At 38.3% G+C, this 18,982-nt stretch overlaps 1 protein-coding gene across 1 annotated transcript in view; it reads right to left on the bottom strand.

Annotated features, from left to right (window-relative positions):
* LOC120917303 (mucin-5B-like) overlaps positions 1 to 18,982 on the bottom strand; it is an 83,122-nt gene that overhangs the window by 20,057 nt on the left and 44,083 nt on the right. The window contains 6 exon segments of the mRNA XM_040328506.1: positions 1,061 to 1,186; positions 1,816 to 1,856; positions 2,946 to 3,044; positions 3,556 to 3,987; positions 11,651 to 13,100; positions 13,254 to 18,925. Of these exon segments, the coding sequence (XP_040184440.1) occupies positions 1,061 to 1,186; positions 1,816 to 1,856; positions 2,946 to 3,044; positions 3,556 to 3,987; positions 11,651 to 13,100; positions 13,254 to 18,925 (7,820 nt within the window).

Here is an 18,982-nt window from a genome sequence, read left to right as displayed (position 1 = left end):
TCCGTTGGGATGGATTCAAGCGGATAGATTTGAAAGCATGTCTTCAAATTTCTATCTGCTTAAAATCCATCCCAGGGGATAAAAATCTGCGGAAACAGATCCGCTGGATTGTACACACCAGGGGATCTATCCGCTGGAGCCGGTCCGCGGATCAATTCCAGCGGATGGATCCTCTCGTGTGTACGGGGCCTTAGGGTTTTTTTTCAAAAGACAAATACACTTTGCTTTACAAGTGCAAACTACAAGTGCAAATTGTACTTGAAAGTACACTTAGAAGTGTGTTCACTGTAAATCTGAGGGGTAGATCTGAAATGAGGGGAAGCTCTGCTCATTTTACCATCTAATCATGTGCAAGCTAAAATGCTATTTTTTATTTTCCTTGCATGTCCCCCTCGGATCTATAGTTACTGCACTTCCAAGTGCACTTTCAGTGCAATTTCAAGTGCACTTTGCACTTGTAGTTTGCACTTGTAGTGCAAAGTGGATTTGTCTTTCGTAAATAACCCCCTGTGTGTTTTATTAGGGTACCATTTTGAAATAATGTTGTTTTAGTTAAGCCAAAGATAATTTAAAGAGTCATTGTAATCATTTGATGGAGATTTTTCTTTTGTTTGTTCACTTTTCCACATTCGATTTGAAAAAAAAAAAATCTAAAGTTTTCAAAATTCCTCAATTTGAATGTTTCAAATTGAAAATTTTTATAAAAAGAAAAAGACTTAAAACGAATTCCGAATACGAATCCTGAATACAAGTTTAACGGATCAACCGAATTAAAAAAAAAAAAATTAACTAGATTAACGAATCTAAACGAAACAAAACAAATTTTTTCGTCATGCACATGTCTAGTTCCCTTTATTCAAGCATGATCTTATTTTCCTTGTCATTAAACCATTACAAGCCTTATCACACTGTTTGTTACAACAGGTTTTCACAGTTAATATTTTTGGTGTTTGTTTTTTAGTCATAGGCTATTTAAGATTAATAATTAATAAAATCTTCTTCCCTGCCGTTAATGTGCTGTTAATACAACAGTTAATAAAACAGTTAAATAAATTCTTACTGAATTGCAGGTAGTATTGCAGACAACTGGACTGCATTTGATTGCATAGAATCCAGAACTATCCATATCGTAGGAACATTCACACTTCTGACAGGCACTAAGTGGCTGTGGAATAAGTGATCCACGCTAAAAAAAAGGGGAGGGGGAGAAAATGTTATTTTTTATTATTGGCATAATCACACAATTTCTACACTCTTATATATGTTACAGATGCCTCAATAAGCAGTTATACATTAATCTTCAAGAAATGAATTAATGAGATTTCACAAAGCTTTATTTTCAGTGTCAACATACTATTTTACTTACATTATATGCTTTGTAAGATTTGTCAAAAATTAAAATTTTCTGTAGCCCTAATGGCTTTTACTTAATAAGGCAACAGTCCTTGTGCAGCTATCCTTAAAGTGGTATTACAACCAAAACCAAACATTTGATATATTGTGGGTTACCAATCATTAGATGTGGTGGCTAAATTTGTTTTCTTTTTTCCCCTCTGTTTTCAGCTGGTGATCTGACCACTGGCCAGTAACACATGTCCTATATTAAAGTGCCTCCACTTTGGGTGATTACATGAACCCCCACTGCTGCCCATTGCTAAGGTGAAGTTTCCAATTTCTTACTGAACTACCATTTAACTTGTAACCATGTACAACAAATATTTCCGCAAGTCTTCTTTATTCAGTCCTAATGTTGCCATTACAAAACAGCTATTTATTTCCAATGCGTAAAGACTGTAACTTTCTAGATTGTATTACCTGGTACACATCATTTTCATACACGCAGACAGTGTCCGGTACTGTGAAAAAAATGCACAAAAGACATGAGTAACATCATACCAACTATTTAATGTGTCAACTCATTCCATCTTTTTTATCTGTCAGATTTTATTTGTTGCGTTTGTAAAAAAAAAAATTCCAGTCTTCTTATACAGAGAAGAAAGAAAATCAAATAAAAACAGCTGTGTATAGAAAAGAAAAAAATTGAAATAAAACGTATAAATGAATACAAATTTCACTTCCAAGCTGTGATCAAATTATATATGATGCACTGTGGGACTTGTATCACATTGCACTGCAATTCTGCGGGTTAGAATTAGGGTATATTGAATATTGTGGAATTGTGCATCAGTTTTACATGTAGACTTTAGTGCAGGTTGTATTGTATATCTGTATTCAATTCACTAGCGCAGCACATATTAAGCATGTGTATGAAAGCATGCCAGGGTGTCAGTCATTGGACCCAAACAGCTAGACCAAATTCCAGTGAATTTGCTTGGGATGCCTCATGTTTTTCAAAGGAGAGCAAGAGTCCAGAATTTACCTTCTTTAAGGCTTTGGATGCTAGTTTCTTTTGATTGGAGAATATCCAGCTTTTTCAAATCTATGCTAGTTGTTATTTACCCCATACTCATTCCAACATTGGGGAGTCATTAAGAACTCTGCAAGTACTAAAGGAAGAACCAGACGTATGTATACCCCTGCAAACCTACAGATTTAACCTTTTTGAAACTTTATCTAGTAATATTCTTTCAGCGTGTTGTTTTTATATAATGAGACAATAAGTTCTTATATGTTGGTGTTTAAACTTAAGTGCTTTGCATTTTTAGTAGATCTCACATGTCAACTAGTAGTATATGTACTGTAAATTTAAAGTAGATGTCTGGAATGTAAAAAGTTACCAATGTTACCTATATGCTGTTTTTTATCTTAGCGCTAAAACATTCTCGGATAAATTAGGCATTAGGACTGGTGGTGTACAGAGTTTAGTTTCGTTTTGGGAATATTATCCTATTGTGTATGAAATATTCTGTTAGTTGTACTGGAAAACAAACACAAAAATACTGAGCCAGGATAATAATTTGATTAAAAATATCAAAAATACATACCACAAGTAATGTTAACACAGCAAGCACCAGGAGGCAAGAAAGACATTACTCGGTAGCCAGACCCGCATGTTGGCATTTGACACACGCATTCATCGCAAGCTAGATGAGAAGAACAGGAATACGTTATATTTTTCCTGTGATTAAGGTATTTTTTTAAAAGTAATACAAATAGCACACCTTTGCTAAACTGAAAAGGCTAGTTCCCTTTCCTTTTATTTTCCCATAATAATCCTGCAAAACACACTTCTTGACCCCTAACGTCTTGCCTGACTGTATTTCTCTAATGTATCTCTGGAGACAGCCATCTTTGCCATGCAGGCCACATGTAAAACATGCCTATTCACCATACATAGTGAATTGATGGGGCTCTTTATTTTTATTTTTTTACACAATAAAGGTTCTTTGTGCTTTCTTTTAAACTTACAGGAACTGACAAGTAAAGTAATTTTCAGGCATGATCAACGGGGGTTTTCTGTACTTGCTAACATGCTTGTTGTCTAAAAAAAGTATACTAAGCCGCCACCACTAAGGACTGGTCAGCTGCATCATATTAAACTTTAGGGGTTTATAGTTTCTGACAGGCCATTTGTAAGCTGTTGCTTATACTTACGAGTAGTGAGAGGGGCTGTAGTTGATACAGGTGTTGAGAGGGTAACTGATGTGTTAGTTGTTGAACCAGTTGTTGAGGATGTTGTTGTTGAACCAGTTGTTGAGGATGTTGTTGTTGAACCAGTTGTTGAGGATGTTGTTTCTGAACCAGTTGTTGAGGATTTTGTTGTTGAACCAGTTGTTGAGGATTTTGTTGTTGAACCAGTTGTTGAGGATGTTGTTGTTGAACCAGTTGTTGAGGATGTTGTTGTTGGTTTAGTTGTGGTTGTTGGTACAGTTGTTGACACTGTGGTTGTTGACGCAGTTGAACTAGAAGTGGAAGGTGGTGTTGTTGTTCCACAATTTTCAACAAATTTCTCTGCTGTGCATTCACTGCTGCATCTTGCATAATATTCACAGCCATTCAGATCCGCTTTTCTGTAAATAATATCCCCTTAAAGGCAAAATAAAAACACTTAAGCATTAACAAAACTATATGTAAACATTAACATTAAAGTATATGGACCCTAATAATGCAAAATCCCCCAGCTGTTAATATGTATTTTTATGAAATTATTGAATCTATCAGGATACTGGAATGTGCCATAAGGGCTGTACATAAAATACTAAAACATACCCACCTATTAAAGAACCTGAATCTATTTGCGGGTGAGGAAGAAATAATACTATAAATAAATTGGCATGGACCTGCTTTCATAGTCATGTTGCTTTTCTTTGCAAAAGAGTTTGAGAATACGATAGTCACTGTATAAATTAAAGCGGTATAAAGCCAAAAAATGTATAATACTGTAGTTTACCAATCCTTAAGCGGGGTTCCACCCGTGATTTTTTTTTAATTCAGCAGCTATAAACACTGTAGCTGCTGACTTTTAATAAGGACACTTACCTTTCCTAGGTGCCCACAATGTCTGCCCCCCGAGGCTGATCCCTCACCGCCATCCTCACTAAGGGAAACAGGCAGTGGAGCCTTGCGTGAGTCTCGCGGCGATGTATGAATGAGCGGCTGCTCTCTAGGATACACACAGTTCCCAGAAGGCAGACCGCACCATACCCCAGAAGACAACACGAGGATGAAGACCAGCCGTGGACTAATAAGAGGCAGATTAGAAAGATCCGCATAGCAACCACAATTTCTGGTAAGTAAAACATAATTTTTTTCATTTTTTGGTGAATTTTTTTTTTTAGGGTGGAACTCCACTTTAGCTGTGGTGACTGCGTTTGTTTTCTTTTTTTAGGGGTTTCTGTTGTTTTGACCTGGTGATCAAGCCAGTAATATATCTCCTGTATTAGCCTACACTCTGGATGAAGGAGCAATCGAGATACCTTTTGGATAGCAGTATTGTCATTCTGGAGTAGGGGAGTGTTAAATGTACTAGCAGATTTGGATACACTAACTCCAGCTAACATTTATGCAGTACCGTTTAACCCTGCTTTAAACTTCTCCACAACTTTATCCCTGACCTGTCTGGCTTTCATGATGCTGTTTGTTCACTAAGGTTCTCTAACAAACCTCTGAGGTCTTCACAGAACAGCTACAGGCATACCCCACGTTTAAGTACACAATGGAGTTTATTTACTAAAGCTAGAATGTGCAAAATCTGTCTCACTTCTTTATAGAAACCAATGAGCTTCAAACCCCAGATTGTTCAATTAAGCCTGGTAATACAACCTTGAAGCTCATTGGTTTTTATGCAGAATTGAGCCTGATTTTGCACTTTTCAGCTTTAGTAAATAAACCCCATTGTGTACTTAAAAGTGGGGTATGCCTGTATATTTAAATTGATATTCAATTACACACAGATGGACTCTATTTACTATTAGGTGACTTCTGAAGGCAATTGGTTCCACTAGATTTTAGTTAGGGGTATCAGAGTAAAAAAGGGGGACTGAATACAAATGCACGCTACAATTTTCACATATTTATTTGTAAAAAAAAAAATTGAAAATCATTTATCATTTTCCTTCCACTTTACAACTATGTGCCACTTTGTCTATCTCACAAAATCCCCCAAAAAATAATTTATGTGTGTTTGTTACTACTGCAGAGCTTGGGCACAGAGCACCCTGGTGTCTCTGTTCCATATTGTTTCTTATAACTTTGAATGTCCTTGTGTATTTAATTGGAATTAATTGGGGGGGGTAATATCCTGGCCATTTGATTTGACATTGGGCCTTCAACAATCTTCAAAATGATCTATAACTGTATGGCCCCATACACACGGGATGATTTATCCGCGGATACGGTCCAGCAGTCTTCAGCAGATGGATTTGTTGAGCATGTCAGCAAATATTCATCTGCTGGAAATCCATCCCAGGGGAGATTTATCCGTGGATAAAGATCCGCTGGCGTGTACACACCATAGGATCTATCCGCTGAAACCCATTTGCTGGGATTTATCTGCGGATGGATTCTATGGTGTGTATGGGGCCTAAGTTTATCAATGTAACATCCAAATTTGAATGTAAAACAGGACATAATACAGCTCATTATTTGTCTATTTTCTTTCTCTGTATATATAAAACTTCAATAAAAACTATTGAAATGAAAATAAATTGACGTTTTTGGTTGTAACATGACAAAATGTGGACAATTTAAAGGGGTATAACTACTTTTTCAAATTAATGTATCTACAGGTTAGCCTATATTATAAGGCCTACCTGTAGGTAATGTGAATATCTCCTAAACATGACATCATTGGCGCATGCCGCATGCACTCTGTAGGTTCGGCTTACAGTTTCAGACCTTCAGAGCCAGAAACGGGATTGCGGGAGTGACGTGGGAGTAATGTTATTGTGGCTCACAGCGCCGGAGCCTACAAACCCATACAAAGCGGGAAAATATGTCAGCTGTCTCAGCGGTGAGCAGGTGCCACTGGAACGGCTTTGTTCTAAGGTAAGTATTTTATAATGTGCTAGTATGCGATGTATACTAACACATTATGCCATTATCTTACTTTTTTTTTTGTATTATTCTTTAGAGGCTTACAACCACTTTATTACCATTTAACCAAATGTTTGCCATCAGACAATCATTTAATTGAAGGTAAACCATGCTGCATTTTCAAAAATCATACTTAACCTTAAAGTCACCCCACCACTGAGAAACTAAAACTAAAACTAGAACCTTGCCAACAATGTGGCAACTCCAATGGTCATATGATTGCACTACAGGACATAGTAATGATGTGAGGGCAGTGAGGGGAATACACAGTGCACAGACATCTGCCACTTGTTTGATTCCAGTCACAGACATTACCTTACAATAGATCGGAGTCCCAGCCTACAGGAAAGTAAGTACCAGTAAATTATCTTTTGTGGCATGCTGCTATTCAGTATGAGTTCCAACAGCACCATTTTAAGGTAATGTATAATATAGCCTTTTCATGTTCACATAATAAAGATTAGTTATAGATACACGCATTGGCCTTTTTTTTTTTTTTCGTTGCAAATACTTAAAGCCAGATCACCACTTACTAATGTAAAAAGCCATAGTTTCAGTCTATCAGCCCTAACTGACCTGACTAAAAGGTACAAACTGATAACAAGACACAGAAACTGTGCACCACAACAAGAAAAAGAAGAAGGAACTACATACATAATAGATCAATTACAAAATACAGCAGAAAATAAAGTGGATTAGTATAACATGGCTAAAAAATATTAAATAGAATAGTGTTGTCCTTTAAAAGTAACCCTAGTCTGGCCTAAAGCTTTTATGGGTAGGAAAAGTGCCTAGGAGAGCCTGTAAGTACTTGGATTTTAACCAGGGATGTACATAGGGGCCTATCTGACTCAAGAATAATTACTTTCTGCTGCTAATCCATTTGTCACAATTTTAAACTGCATCTAATGCTAAAACTTTGTTTCATGTTTTTTTTATAACATGGGGTAGGGTGAGAACTTCTGTCAGGTTTTTATTCTTATCTATGTCACTACTCAAGAAATTCACCCCTCCCCCACCCCCTTTTTTGCTTCTGGTGCCCATTGACCTTAGAGTCCTATCTTCTGACCTCTGACCTTAGAGTTCTATCTTCTGACCTTATGTTATGTTTTTGCATCTACAGGACAGGAGGTTATGAAACTCCCGAATAAGACTGGGGAGATGACAAAAGATAAGGGTTTGGTACATTCCCTACCCTAATCAAAAACAAACGAAAAAGTTTTAATGCCAGAACTGCACTGGACAGTAGATGTAAATACATTTAAGGAAAATCACATTATAGCCATGTATAGCCTTGACATAAGTTCCACGGGGAGGTTTACGATCTTTAAATATTCGTAAAAACACATTTCATATTAAATGATCTATTTACAAATATTACAAATCTAAATTGCAGGTGGGATCGAAGGTGCCACACCCTACTATTGGTTACAATTACAAAAAACACTTAAACACTTGGTCTCTTAAGTGCCGTTTCACACAGCGCGACTTCAGCGCAGTTTGCAAAACTACTTCTGTATAGACGCCAATGCAAGCCGCTCCAAAGTCGCCCCAAAGTAGTACAGGAACCTTTTACTAAGTCGGAGTGATTTGAGTTGCTCCTATTAGAACAGTTCCGTTGCAGTGCATGGAGCGCGACTTGTCAGGCGGCTAAGTCACCTGACAGGTTGCCCCTGTGTGAACCAAGTATCAAACAAATGAATATCATACATAATTTTGTTTTTCTATCATATAAAAAGTATACATAATTCACCTATTAAAAAAGCGAAACGATTCTGATAATCGTTATTAAAGGTATAACCAAAACAAATATCCAGGTTTCTACGGACTTATTACAATTGTAAGTCAAGATAACCAACTGCTCTGCCAAAAATCGACCATATATAATGATGTAAACAAATACATTCCACAAAGAGCGTTTTACAGCCAAAGGCGCTTCATCAGGAAAAATACATATCAGAATCTGTAATTTAAAACATGAAAACAGAATGTAACAATAAAAATACAATTACGCATCATATTTTCTTTACTGCGTGATATTTTGTTACCTCAGATACATGTGGTTAGGTTGACCAGGCATAACCATTAGCCCAAGACCCCTCCCAAAGGGGGGAGAGTCAACCCTGGGATCATGTACAATCCTTAACGCAAAACCACTAGAGCATACTGGGACAGACCGGGACATCACCTCACCAGCCTCCATCATTTGCAACATCCCCTGCATGGTAGTATAAATATATGTAGTATCCAGCAAGATACTATAGTATGTATACACATCCCTAAAAATAATATCACCACAGGTACTATGTAATACTACAAACTCTCTGGAGTCAATATTGCAACAATGCATAAATCAAATGTACTTATAATTTCCCATTAAATTATCTAAACTATTTTAGTGCTGACTGTTTACAACCAACCATATAAAATATATTATAAATATATAAACTCACAATAAGAATACCTATGGTGGTAATCTCAATAACACCAAGAGTGAAGCAGTACATCAATAGCTTAACCCTCAATCTGATATAGAAAACATGTATAATAATTACCAAACACCAGAAACAAGTGCTAAAACACACATACAAATTTGAACAAGATATAAATACAGGATGAAACAGACTTTTAAACTTTTAGCATATCAAGAAGATGTTCAAATACAGCCACCATTGGGGATATGCAACACGGCCCAAGGAAAAGGAAATTAAGTCCCAAGATTAGCCCATATATACAAGGCATCATCAAATGGTGCTGATTATGTCACTTCTGGCATGGGCATTATGATATATATACTTGACCACACCCCCCAGATGCCAGTGAACCAACAGGAGGGGTGGATTAATGAGCTAGCAAAAGTGTCTGAGGCAAAGGAGGGAAGGGACACAGTCCCAACAACCACCTCCCTCTAGGAAGGCCCATTTGATGATGCCGGTGGGTGGACTCCAGTGGAACTATATATGGACCTTCATCTGCTTTTCCTCCGGACATGTTGCATGCCCCTGATAGTGGTTGTGCTTGAACATCTTCCTGATATGCTAAGGGCTTTACAGTCTGTTTCATCCTATATGTACTGTATATCTCATTCCATCTTGTATGTATAAACTTGTCTCTGGGTTTTGGTAGTTAGTATACATATTTAATAAATTTGATTGGGGATTAAGCTATTGATGTACTGCTTGACTTTTGGGGATTGATTTTCTATAACTGAAGAGTGCAAAATCTGGTGCAGCTCGGCACAGAGACCAACCAGCTTTCATTTTTTTTAATCAAATTATTGTTAATTGAACAAGCTGATACTGTAGATGCTACCATGCCCAGCTGCACTAGATTCTGAATGCTCAAGTTATAGCAAATCAACCCCTTGGTGTTATTGAGTTAACGAAAACATGTATTCTTATTGTGAATTTAACCTAGATAGTTTAATGGGACATTAACAGTGCATTTGATTTATACATTGTTAGTAATATTGACTCCAGAGACTGAGTTTGTGGTATTATATAGTACCTGTGGTGATATTATATTTAGGGATGTGAATACATACTATAGTATTTTGCTAGATATTACATACAGTATATCTATGTCACCATGTAGGTGCAAATGTTGCAAATGTTGGAAGCTGGTGAGGTGATGGCCCGGTCTGTCCCAGTATGCTGCAGAGATCTTGCATTGAGGATTGTACATGATCCCAGGGGTGACTTCCCCCTATTCGGCTGATGGCTATGCCTGGATAGGGAAAATAAAATATGACATGGTAAAGAAAATATGATGTGCATTTGTATCTTTTTTGTTATATTCTGTTCCTGTATAAATTTACCATTTTTGTTTTCATAAATGCTAGTGTTAATGAGGTTGCTGAACTTTTTTCTCACACCAATCTATCCACCTGCCACCTGGATCCTGCTCCCTCGCAAATGCTTTACTCACTCTCTGACTCTATTCTACACTCTCTAATGCCACATACACACGATCGGAATTTCCGATGAAAAAAGTCAGATTAATTTTTATCACCTGAATTTATGAATTTGATGGTATTGAAATGGACTTTATATTTACATTAATGCATAGTATTGCATGAAGAAAATCGCATGCAGCACTTTAGTGCACTGGAACACATTTGTTGTGTTATCATTGAAGCACTTTTTATAAGAACTTTGTTTACAAATATACACATTAACTATGATTAACAATAAAAAGGGCGCAACAGTATTCAATTAGTGTCCATTTGGTGTAAAAAAGGGAATAGATTCATAAAAATCCAAAATTAAATGCAGATATTAAATTCACAGTCTATCATAATTCATAAAAGGCTGTATTCAGGTCATCAGGAAAATGGTAATTTTCCTGATGATGCGCAGCAGAGTGCGAAATGCATTTTTACCCTATAAGTAATTTTAATAAAAGACGGTATCACACTCATTTTTTTGGCTCATTATGGTGGAGCCTTTTTGAACTTTCCAAATTGGAGGACCTATTAATGAAATACACAGTCGTTTTTTGTATATAATGGAGAGCAGTTTCTGTTGATTTGAATTGAGGATTGATCCTATTCTGGGAGAGGTTCGATTTTTATGAATCTATTCCCTTTTTTACACTATATGGACACTAATTGAATACTTGTTGCGCCCTTTTTATTGTTAATCACTGTTATTAGTTCTACACATTTTTGGAGCTGTACTTGTTGATATAATTAATTATACCATTGGCACCGGATCCTATTTTTTATTTTTTCAAATATACACATTGCAATAAATTTTTGAGGCAGAGCTTATTGCTGACCATCTTCTCCTCCCTCTTTGTGAGGTGTTTATTTTTTACAGCATTATATATGGGCCATTTTGGGGCAGAGCAGTTGGTTATCCTAACTTACAATTTTATTAAGTCTGTAGTACACTGGATATTTGTTTTGGGTACACTAATAGAATGATTATAAGAATCCTTTCTCTTTTTTATTAGGTGTTATATCTTTATATATTATGGAAAAATAAAATTATTTATGTTGATATGTGGTTGTCATTTGTTTGAAACCTGGTGCCTTAAAAGCCCAAGCGCTTAAGTGTTTTTGCTATAATTCACAACTATTAAAAAAGTTCTAAAAAACTATACCAAATGTAGATTTTTGTTTAGTTATTGATAATAGAAAATAAGCACATACCTGGTGAAAATAGTGCTGTATTTACTTGACAGAAGCAGTGAGTTGTACTAGGAATTGTTGAGGATGATGTAGAAGAGAACGTGGTAAAAGAAGAACTAATTGTAGATTTTGGAATTGTAGTAGATGAAAGAGTAGTAGACAAAGGGGTACTTAGAGAAGTAGTTGATGTCATTGATGTAGTAAATGAGTTTGTATATGTTGGAGACATGGTTGTTCCAGAGGTGGAAGTAATGGTAATCGTGGTTGAGGTAGTAGAAGAGGTTGACGTGGTTGTTGGTGTTCTGCTTGTGGTGGGGGTAGTGGATATAGTAGAAGTAGTTGTTGGTCTTGTGGTTGATGATGTGGAAACCGTGGAAGTACTGGTTGGTGTTTTTGTAATCGTGCTGGATACAGTAGAAGGAGTAGTTTTAGTTGTGGATGGGGTTGTAGAAACAGTGGTGGTAGTTGATGTGGTTGAAACTGTTGTTGAGGAAACTGGTGTTGTTTCACCACAGAATGTAGAACAACACTGCACCCTAATCTTATAATTTGAGCACTCGGGTCCTCGTAGATTTGGATCGAGGCATGCAAGTCCCATATTTACATTACATTTTGAAACAGAATTAGGTGCTATATTTTTGGAATCTGCCACCTCACACTCTATTTGGCTTGCCATTTCCTGCAGTGAACAAATTTCATATCCAGAATTTGTCAGTCTATCCAAGGGGTTGTTTTCTTCACTGGATTTTACTCTGGAAGGATTCTGGTGTTCTTCACTGTAGGAGCCTTTTGAGGTCCTGCTACCTTTTTCTTTAGAATTGTCTCTGAATGGATTGCCATTTCTTTGTGAAGAATCCTTTCTTGAAGAGCTCCTTTGATTTTCATCAGATTGCAGTCTTGATCCTTGGTCCTCCTCAATCCAGTTATCTCTAAATTGACCATGGGATTCTTTACTAGAAGAACCTCTTGAACGATCACTACTATCAGTGTAGGATTTAATTATTGGACTGCTGTCATCAATCCATGGTGTCCAGTAGCATTTCATTGTAGTTGCTAATGCACAGGTTGTTGACGTTGTGATAGATTTTGTAGTGGATGAAAGGGTGGAAGGTGTAGATGAAGTTATTGTTCTATTTGTGGATGGTGTTTTAGAATGAGGGGTAGATTGAGTGGTTGATCCTGTGTAAGTAGTAGAGCTTTTTGTAGTTTTAGAAGTCGTTGATGTTTTAGATGTAGTGTGAGGTGTTCCTGTTGTAGTTTTGGTGGTGGAAGAAGTAGAAGTAGTTGTTCCACTTGTGGTTGAAGGTGTATGTATTGTGTAAGTAACTGGTGTTTCTGTTCTGGTGGTGGTAGATGCAGTAGAAGTAGTTGTTGCACTGCTGGTTGGTGGTGTTGATTTTGTTGTTGAGGTAGGGGTAGTGGATACAGTAGAAGTAGTGGTTCCACTTGTGGTTGAAGGTGTATTTATTATGTAAGTAACTGGTGTTTCTGTTCCGGTAGTGGTAGATGCAGTAGAAGTAGTTTTTGCACTGCTGGTTGGTGGTGTTGATTTTGTTGTTGAGGTGGGGGTAGTGGATACAGTAGAAGTAGTGGTTCCACTTGTGGTTGAAGGTGTATGTATTATGTAAGTAACTGGTGTTTCTGTTTTAGTGGTGGTAGATGAAGTAGAAGTAGTTGTTGCACTGCTGGTTGGTGGTGTTGATTTTGTTGTTGAGGTGGGAGTACTAGATACAGTAGAAGTAGTTGTTGGTCTTGTGGTTGATGATGTGGACACAGAGGGAGTAATGGTTGGTGTTTTTGTAATGGTGCTGGATACTGTAGAACCAGTAGTTTTAGTTGTGGATGAGGTTGTAGAAACAGTGGTGGTAGTTGTTGTGGTTGAAACTGTTGTTGAAGAAACTGGTGTTGTTTCACCACAGAATGTAGAACAACACTGCACCCTAATCTTATAATTTGAGCACTCTGGTCCTCGTAGATTTGGATCGAGGCATGCAAGTCCCATATTTACATTACATTTTGAAACAGAATTAGGTGCTATTTTATTGGAATCTGCCACCTCACACTCTATTTGACTTGCCATTTCCTGCAGTGAACAAATTTCATATCCAGAATTTGTTAGTTTATCCAAGGGGTTGCTTTCTTCACTAGGATTTACTCTGGAAGGATTCTGGTGTTCTTCACTGTAAGATCCCTTTGAGGTCCTGCTACCTTTTTCTTTAGAATTGTCTCTGAATGGATTTCCATTTCTTTGTGAAGAATCTTTTCTTGAAGAGCTCCTTTGATTTTCATCAGAGTGCAGTCTTGATCGATTGTGGTCCTCCTCACTTAAACTCTTGCTACCTCTTTCATTAGAATTGTCTCTAAATTGATTGCGATCTCTTTGTGAAGAATCCTTTCTTTGAGAGCTCTTTTTATCCTCTTTAGAGTCAAGCCCTGATGGACTGTGGTCCTCCTCAATCCAGTTATCTCTAAATTGACCATGGGATTCTTTACTAGAAGAACCTCTTGAACGATCACTACTATCAGTGTAGGATTTAATTATTGGACTGCTGTCATCAATCCATGGTGTCCAGTAGCATTTCATTGTAGTTGCTAATGCACAGGTTGTTGACGTTGTGATAGATTTTGTAGTGGATGAAAGGGTGGAAGGTGTAGACGAAGTTATTATTCTAGTTGTGGATGGTGTTGTAGAATGAGGGGTAGATTGAGTGGTTGATCCTGTGTAAGTAGTAGAGGTTGTTGTTGTTGTTGTTGTAGAAGTTGTTGATGGTTTAGATGTAGTGTGAGGTGTTTCTGTTGTAGTTTTGGTGGTGGAAGAAGTAGAAGTAGTTGGTCCACCTGTGGTTGAAGGTGTAGGTACTATGTAAGTTACTGGTGTTTCTGTTCTGATGGTGGTAGATGCAGTAGAAGTAGTTGTTGCACTGCTGGTTGGTTGTGTCGATTTTGTAGTTGAGGTGGGGGTAGTGGATACAGTAGAAGTAGTTGTTCCACTTGTGGTTGAAGGTGTATGTATTATGTAAGTAACTGGTGTTTCTGTTTTGGTGGTGGTAGATGCAGTAGAAGTAGTTGTTGCACTGCTGGTTGGTGGTGTCGATTTTGTTGTTGAGGTGGGGGTAGTGGATACAGTAGAAGTAGTGGTTCCACTTGTGGTTGAAGGTGTATTTATTATGTAAGTAACTGGTGTTTCCGTTCCGGTAGTGGTAGATGCAGTAGAAGTAGTTGTTGCACTGCTGGTTGGTGGTGTTGATTTTGTTGTTGAGGTGGGGGTAGTGGATACAGTAGAAGTAGTGGTTCCACTTGTGGTTGAAGGTGTACGTATTATGGAAGTAACTGGTGTTTCTGTTCCGGTGGTGGTAGATGCAGTAGAAGTAGTTGTTGCACTGCTGGTTGGTGGTGTTGATTTTGTTGTTGAGGTGGGGGTAGTGGATACAGTAGAAGTAGTGGTTCCACTTGTGGTTGAAGGTGTATGTATTATGTAAGTAACTGGTGTTTCTGTTCTGGTGGTGGTAGATGCAGTAGAAGTAGTTGTTGCACTGCTAGTTGGTGGTGTTGATTTTGTTGTTGAGGTGGGGGTAGTAGATACAGTAGAAGAAGTTGTTGGTCTTGTGGTTGACGATGTGGACACAGAGGATGTAATGGTTGGTGTTTTTGTAATGGTGCTGGATACCGTAGTAGCAGTAGTTTTAGTTGTGAATGAGGTTGTAGGAACAGTGGTGGTAGTTGTTGTGGTTGAAACTGTTGTTGAGGAAACAGGTGTTGTTTCACCACAGAATGTAGAACAACACTGCACCTTAATCTTATAATTTGAGCACTCTGGCCCTCGTAGATTTGGATCGAGGCATGCAAGTCCCATATTTACATTACATTTTGAAACAGAATTAGGTGCTATTTTATTGGAATCTGCCACCTCACACTCTATTTGGCTTGCCATTTCCTGCAGTGAACAAATTTCATATCCAGAATTTGTCAGTCTATCCAAGGGGTTGTTTTCTTCACTGGATTTTACTCTGGAAGGATTCTGGTGTTCTTCACTGTAAGAGCCTTTTGAGGTCCTGCTACCTTTTTCTTTAGAATTGTCTCTGAATGAATTATCATTTCTTTGTGAAGAATCCTTTCTTGAAGAGCTCCTTTGACTTTCATCAGAGTGCAGTCTTGAACGATTGTTGTCCTCCCCACTTGAACTCTTGCTACCTCTTTCATTAGAATTGTCTTTAAATTGATTGCGATCTCTTTGTGAAGAATCCTTTCTTTGAGAGCTCTTTTTATCCTCTTTAGAGTCAAGCCTTGATGGACTGTGGTCCTCCTCAATCCAGTTATCTCTAAATTGACCATGGGATTCTTTACTAGAAGAACCTCTTGAACGATCACTACTATCAGTGTAGGATTTAATTATTGGACTGCTGTCATCAATCCATGGTGTCCAATAGCATTTCATTGTAGTTGCTAATGCACAGGTTGTTGATGTTGTGATAGATTTTGTAGTGGATGAAAGAGTGGAAGGTGTAGATGAAGTTATTATTCTAGTTGTGGATGGTGTTGTAGAATGAGGGGTAGATTGAGTGGTTGATCCTGTGTAAGTAGTAGAGGTCGTTGTTGTTGTAGAAGTCGTTGATGGTTTAGATGTAGTGTGAGGTGTTTCTGTTGTAGTTTTGGTGGTGGAAGAAGTAGAAGTAGTTGGTCCACCTGTGGTTGAAGGTGGAGGTACTATGTAGGTTACTGGTGTTTTTGTTCTGATGGTGGTAGATGCAGTAGAAGTAGTTGTTGCACTGGTGGTTGGTGATGTTGATTTTGTTGTTGAGGTGGGGGTAGTGGATACAGTAGAAGTAGTGGTTCCACTTGTGGTTGAAGGTGTATGGATTATGTAAGTAACTGGTGTTTCTGTTCCGGTGGTGGTAGATGCAGTAGAAATAGTTGTTGCACTGCTGGTTGGTGATGTTGATTTTGTTGTTGAGGTGGGGGTAGTGGATACAGTAGAAGTAGTGGTTCCACTTGTGGTTGAAGGTGTATGTATTATGTAAGTAACTGGTGTTTCTGTTCCGGTAGTGGTAGATGCAGTAGAAATAGTTGTTGGACTGCTGGTTGGTGGTGTCGATTTTGTTGTTGAGGTGGGGGTAGTGGATACAGTAGAAGTAGTTGGTCCACCTGTGGTTGAAGGTGTAGGTACTATATAGGTTACTGGTGTTTCTGTTCTGATGGTGGTAGATGCAGTAGAAGTAGTTGTTGCACTGGTGGTTGGTGATGTTGATTTTGTTGTTGAGGTGGGGGTAGTGGATACAGTAGAAGTAGTGGTTCCACTTGTGGTTGAAGGTGTAGGTACTATGTAGGTTACTGGTGTTTCTGTTCTGATGGTGGTAGATGCAGTAGAAGTAGTTGTTGCACTGGTGGTTGGTGGTGTCGATTTTGTTGTTGAGGTGGGGGTAGTGGATACAGTAGAAGTAGTTGTTCCACTTGTGGTTGAAGGTGTATGTATTATGGAAGTAACTGGTGTTTCTGTTCCGGTGGTGGTTGATGCAGTAGAAGTAGTTGTTGCACTGGTGGTTGGTGATGATGATTTTGTTGTTGAGGTGGGGGTAGTGGATACAGTAGAAGTAGTGGTTCCACTTGTGGTTGAAGGTGTAGGTACTATGTAGGTTACTGGTGTTTCTGTTCTGGTGGTGGTAGATGCAGTAGAAGTAGTTGTTGCACTGCTGGTTGGTGATGTTGATTTTGTTGTTGAGGTGGGGGTAGTGGATACAGTAGAAGTAGTGGTTCCACTTGTAGTTGAAGGTGTATGTATTATGTAAGTAACTGGTGTTTCTGTTCCGGTGGTGGTAGATGCAGTAGAAGTAGTTGTTGCACTGCTGGTTGGTGATGTTGATTTTGTTGTTGAGGTGGGGGTAGTGGATACAGTAGAAGTAGTGGTTCCACTTGTGGTTGAAGGTGTATGTATTATGGAAGTAACTGGTGTTTCTGTTCCGGTGGTGGTTGATGCAGTAGAAGTAGTTGTTGCACTGCTGGTTGGTGGTGTCGATTTTGTTGTTGAGGTGGGGGTAGTGGATACAGTAGATGTAGTTATTCCACTTGTGGTTGAAGGTGTATGTATTATGTAAGTAACTGGTGTTTCTGTGTTGGTGGTGGTAGATGCAGTAGAAGTAGTTGTTGCACTGCTGGTTGGTGGTGTTGATTTTGTTGTTGAGGTGGGGGTAGTAGATACAGTAGAAGTAGTTGTTGGTCTTGTGGTTGACGATGTGGACACAGAGGAAGTAATGGTTGGTGTTTTTGTAATGGTGCTGGATAACGTAGTAGCAGTCGTTTTAGTTGTGAATGAGGTTGTAGGAACAGTGGTGGTAGTTGTTGTGGTTGAGACTGTTGTTGAGGAAACTGGTGTTGTTTCACCACAGAATGTAGAACAACACTGCACCCTAATCTTATAATTTGAGCACTCTGGCCCTCGTAGATTTGGATCGAGGCATGCAAGTCCCATATTTACATTACACTTTGAAACAGAATTAGGTGCTATATTATTGGAATCTGACACCTCACACTCTATTTGGCTTGCCATTTCTTGCAGTGAACAAATTTCATATCCAGAATTTGTCAGTCTATCCAAGGGGTTGTTTTCTTCACTGGATTTTACTCTGGAAGGATTCTGGTGTTCTTCACTGTAAGAGCCTTTTGAGGTCCTGCTACCTTTTTCTTTAGAATTGTCTCTGAATGAATTTTCATTTCTTTGTGAAGAATCCTTTCTTGAAGAGCTCCTTTGATTTTCATCAGAGTGCAGTCTTGAACGATTGTTGTCCTCCCCACTTGAACTCTTGCTACCTCTTTCATTAGAATTGTCTCTAAATTGATTGTGATCTCTTTGTAAAGAATCCTTTCTTTGGGAGCTCTTTTTATCCTCTTTAGAGTCAAGCCTTGATGGACTGTGGTCCTCCTCAATCCAGTTATCTCTAAATTGGCCATGGGATTCTTTACTAGAAGAACCTCTTGAACGATCACTACTATCAGTGTAGGATTTAATTATTGGACTGCTGTCATCAATCCATGGTGTCCAATAGCATTTCATTGTAGTTGCTAATGCACAGGTTGTTGATGTTGTGATAGATTTTGTAGTGGATGAAAGAGTGGAAGGTGTAGATGAAGTTATTATTCTAGTTGTGGATGGTGTTGTAGAATGAGGGGTAGATTGAGTGGTTGATCCTGTGTAAGTAGTAGAGGTTGTTGTTGTTGTTGTAGAAGTCGTTGATGGTTTAGATGTAGTGTGAGGTGTTTCTGTTGTAGTTTTGGTGGTGGAAGAAGTAGAAGTAGTTGGTCCACCTGTGGTTGAAGGTGTAGGTACTATATAGGTTACTGGTGTTTCTGTTCTGATGGTGG

Source organism: Rana temporaria, chromosome 11 (assembly GCF_905171775.1).
Source record: "Rana temporaria chromosome 11, aRanTem1.1, whole genome shotgun sequence".
Lineage (NCBI taxonomy): Eukaryota > Metazoa > Chordata > Amphibia > Anura > Ranidae > Rana > Rana temporaria.
This window is presented reverse-complemented; position numbering and strand designations above follow the sequence as displayed.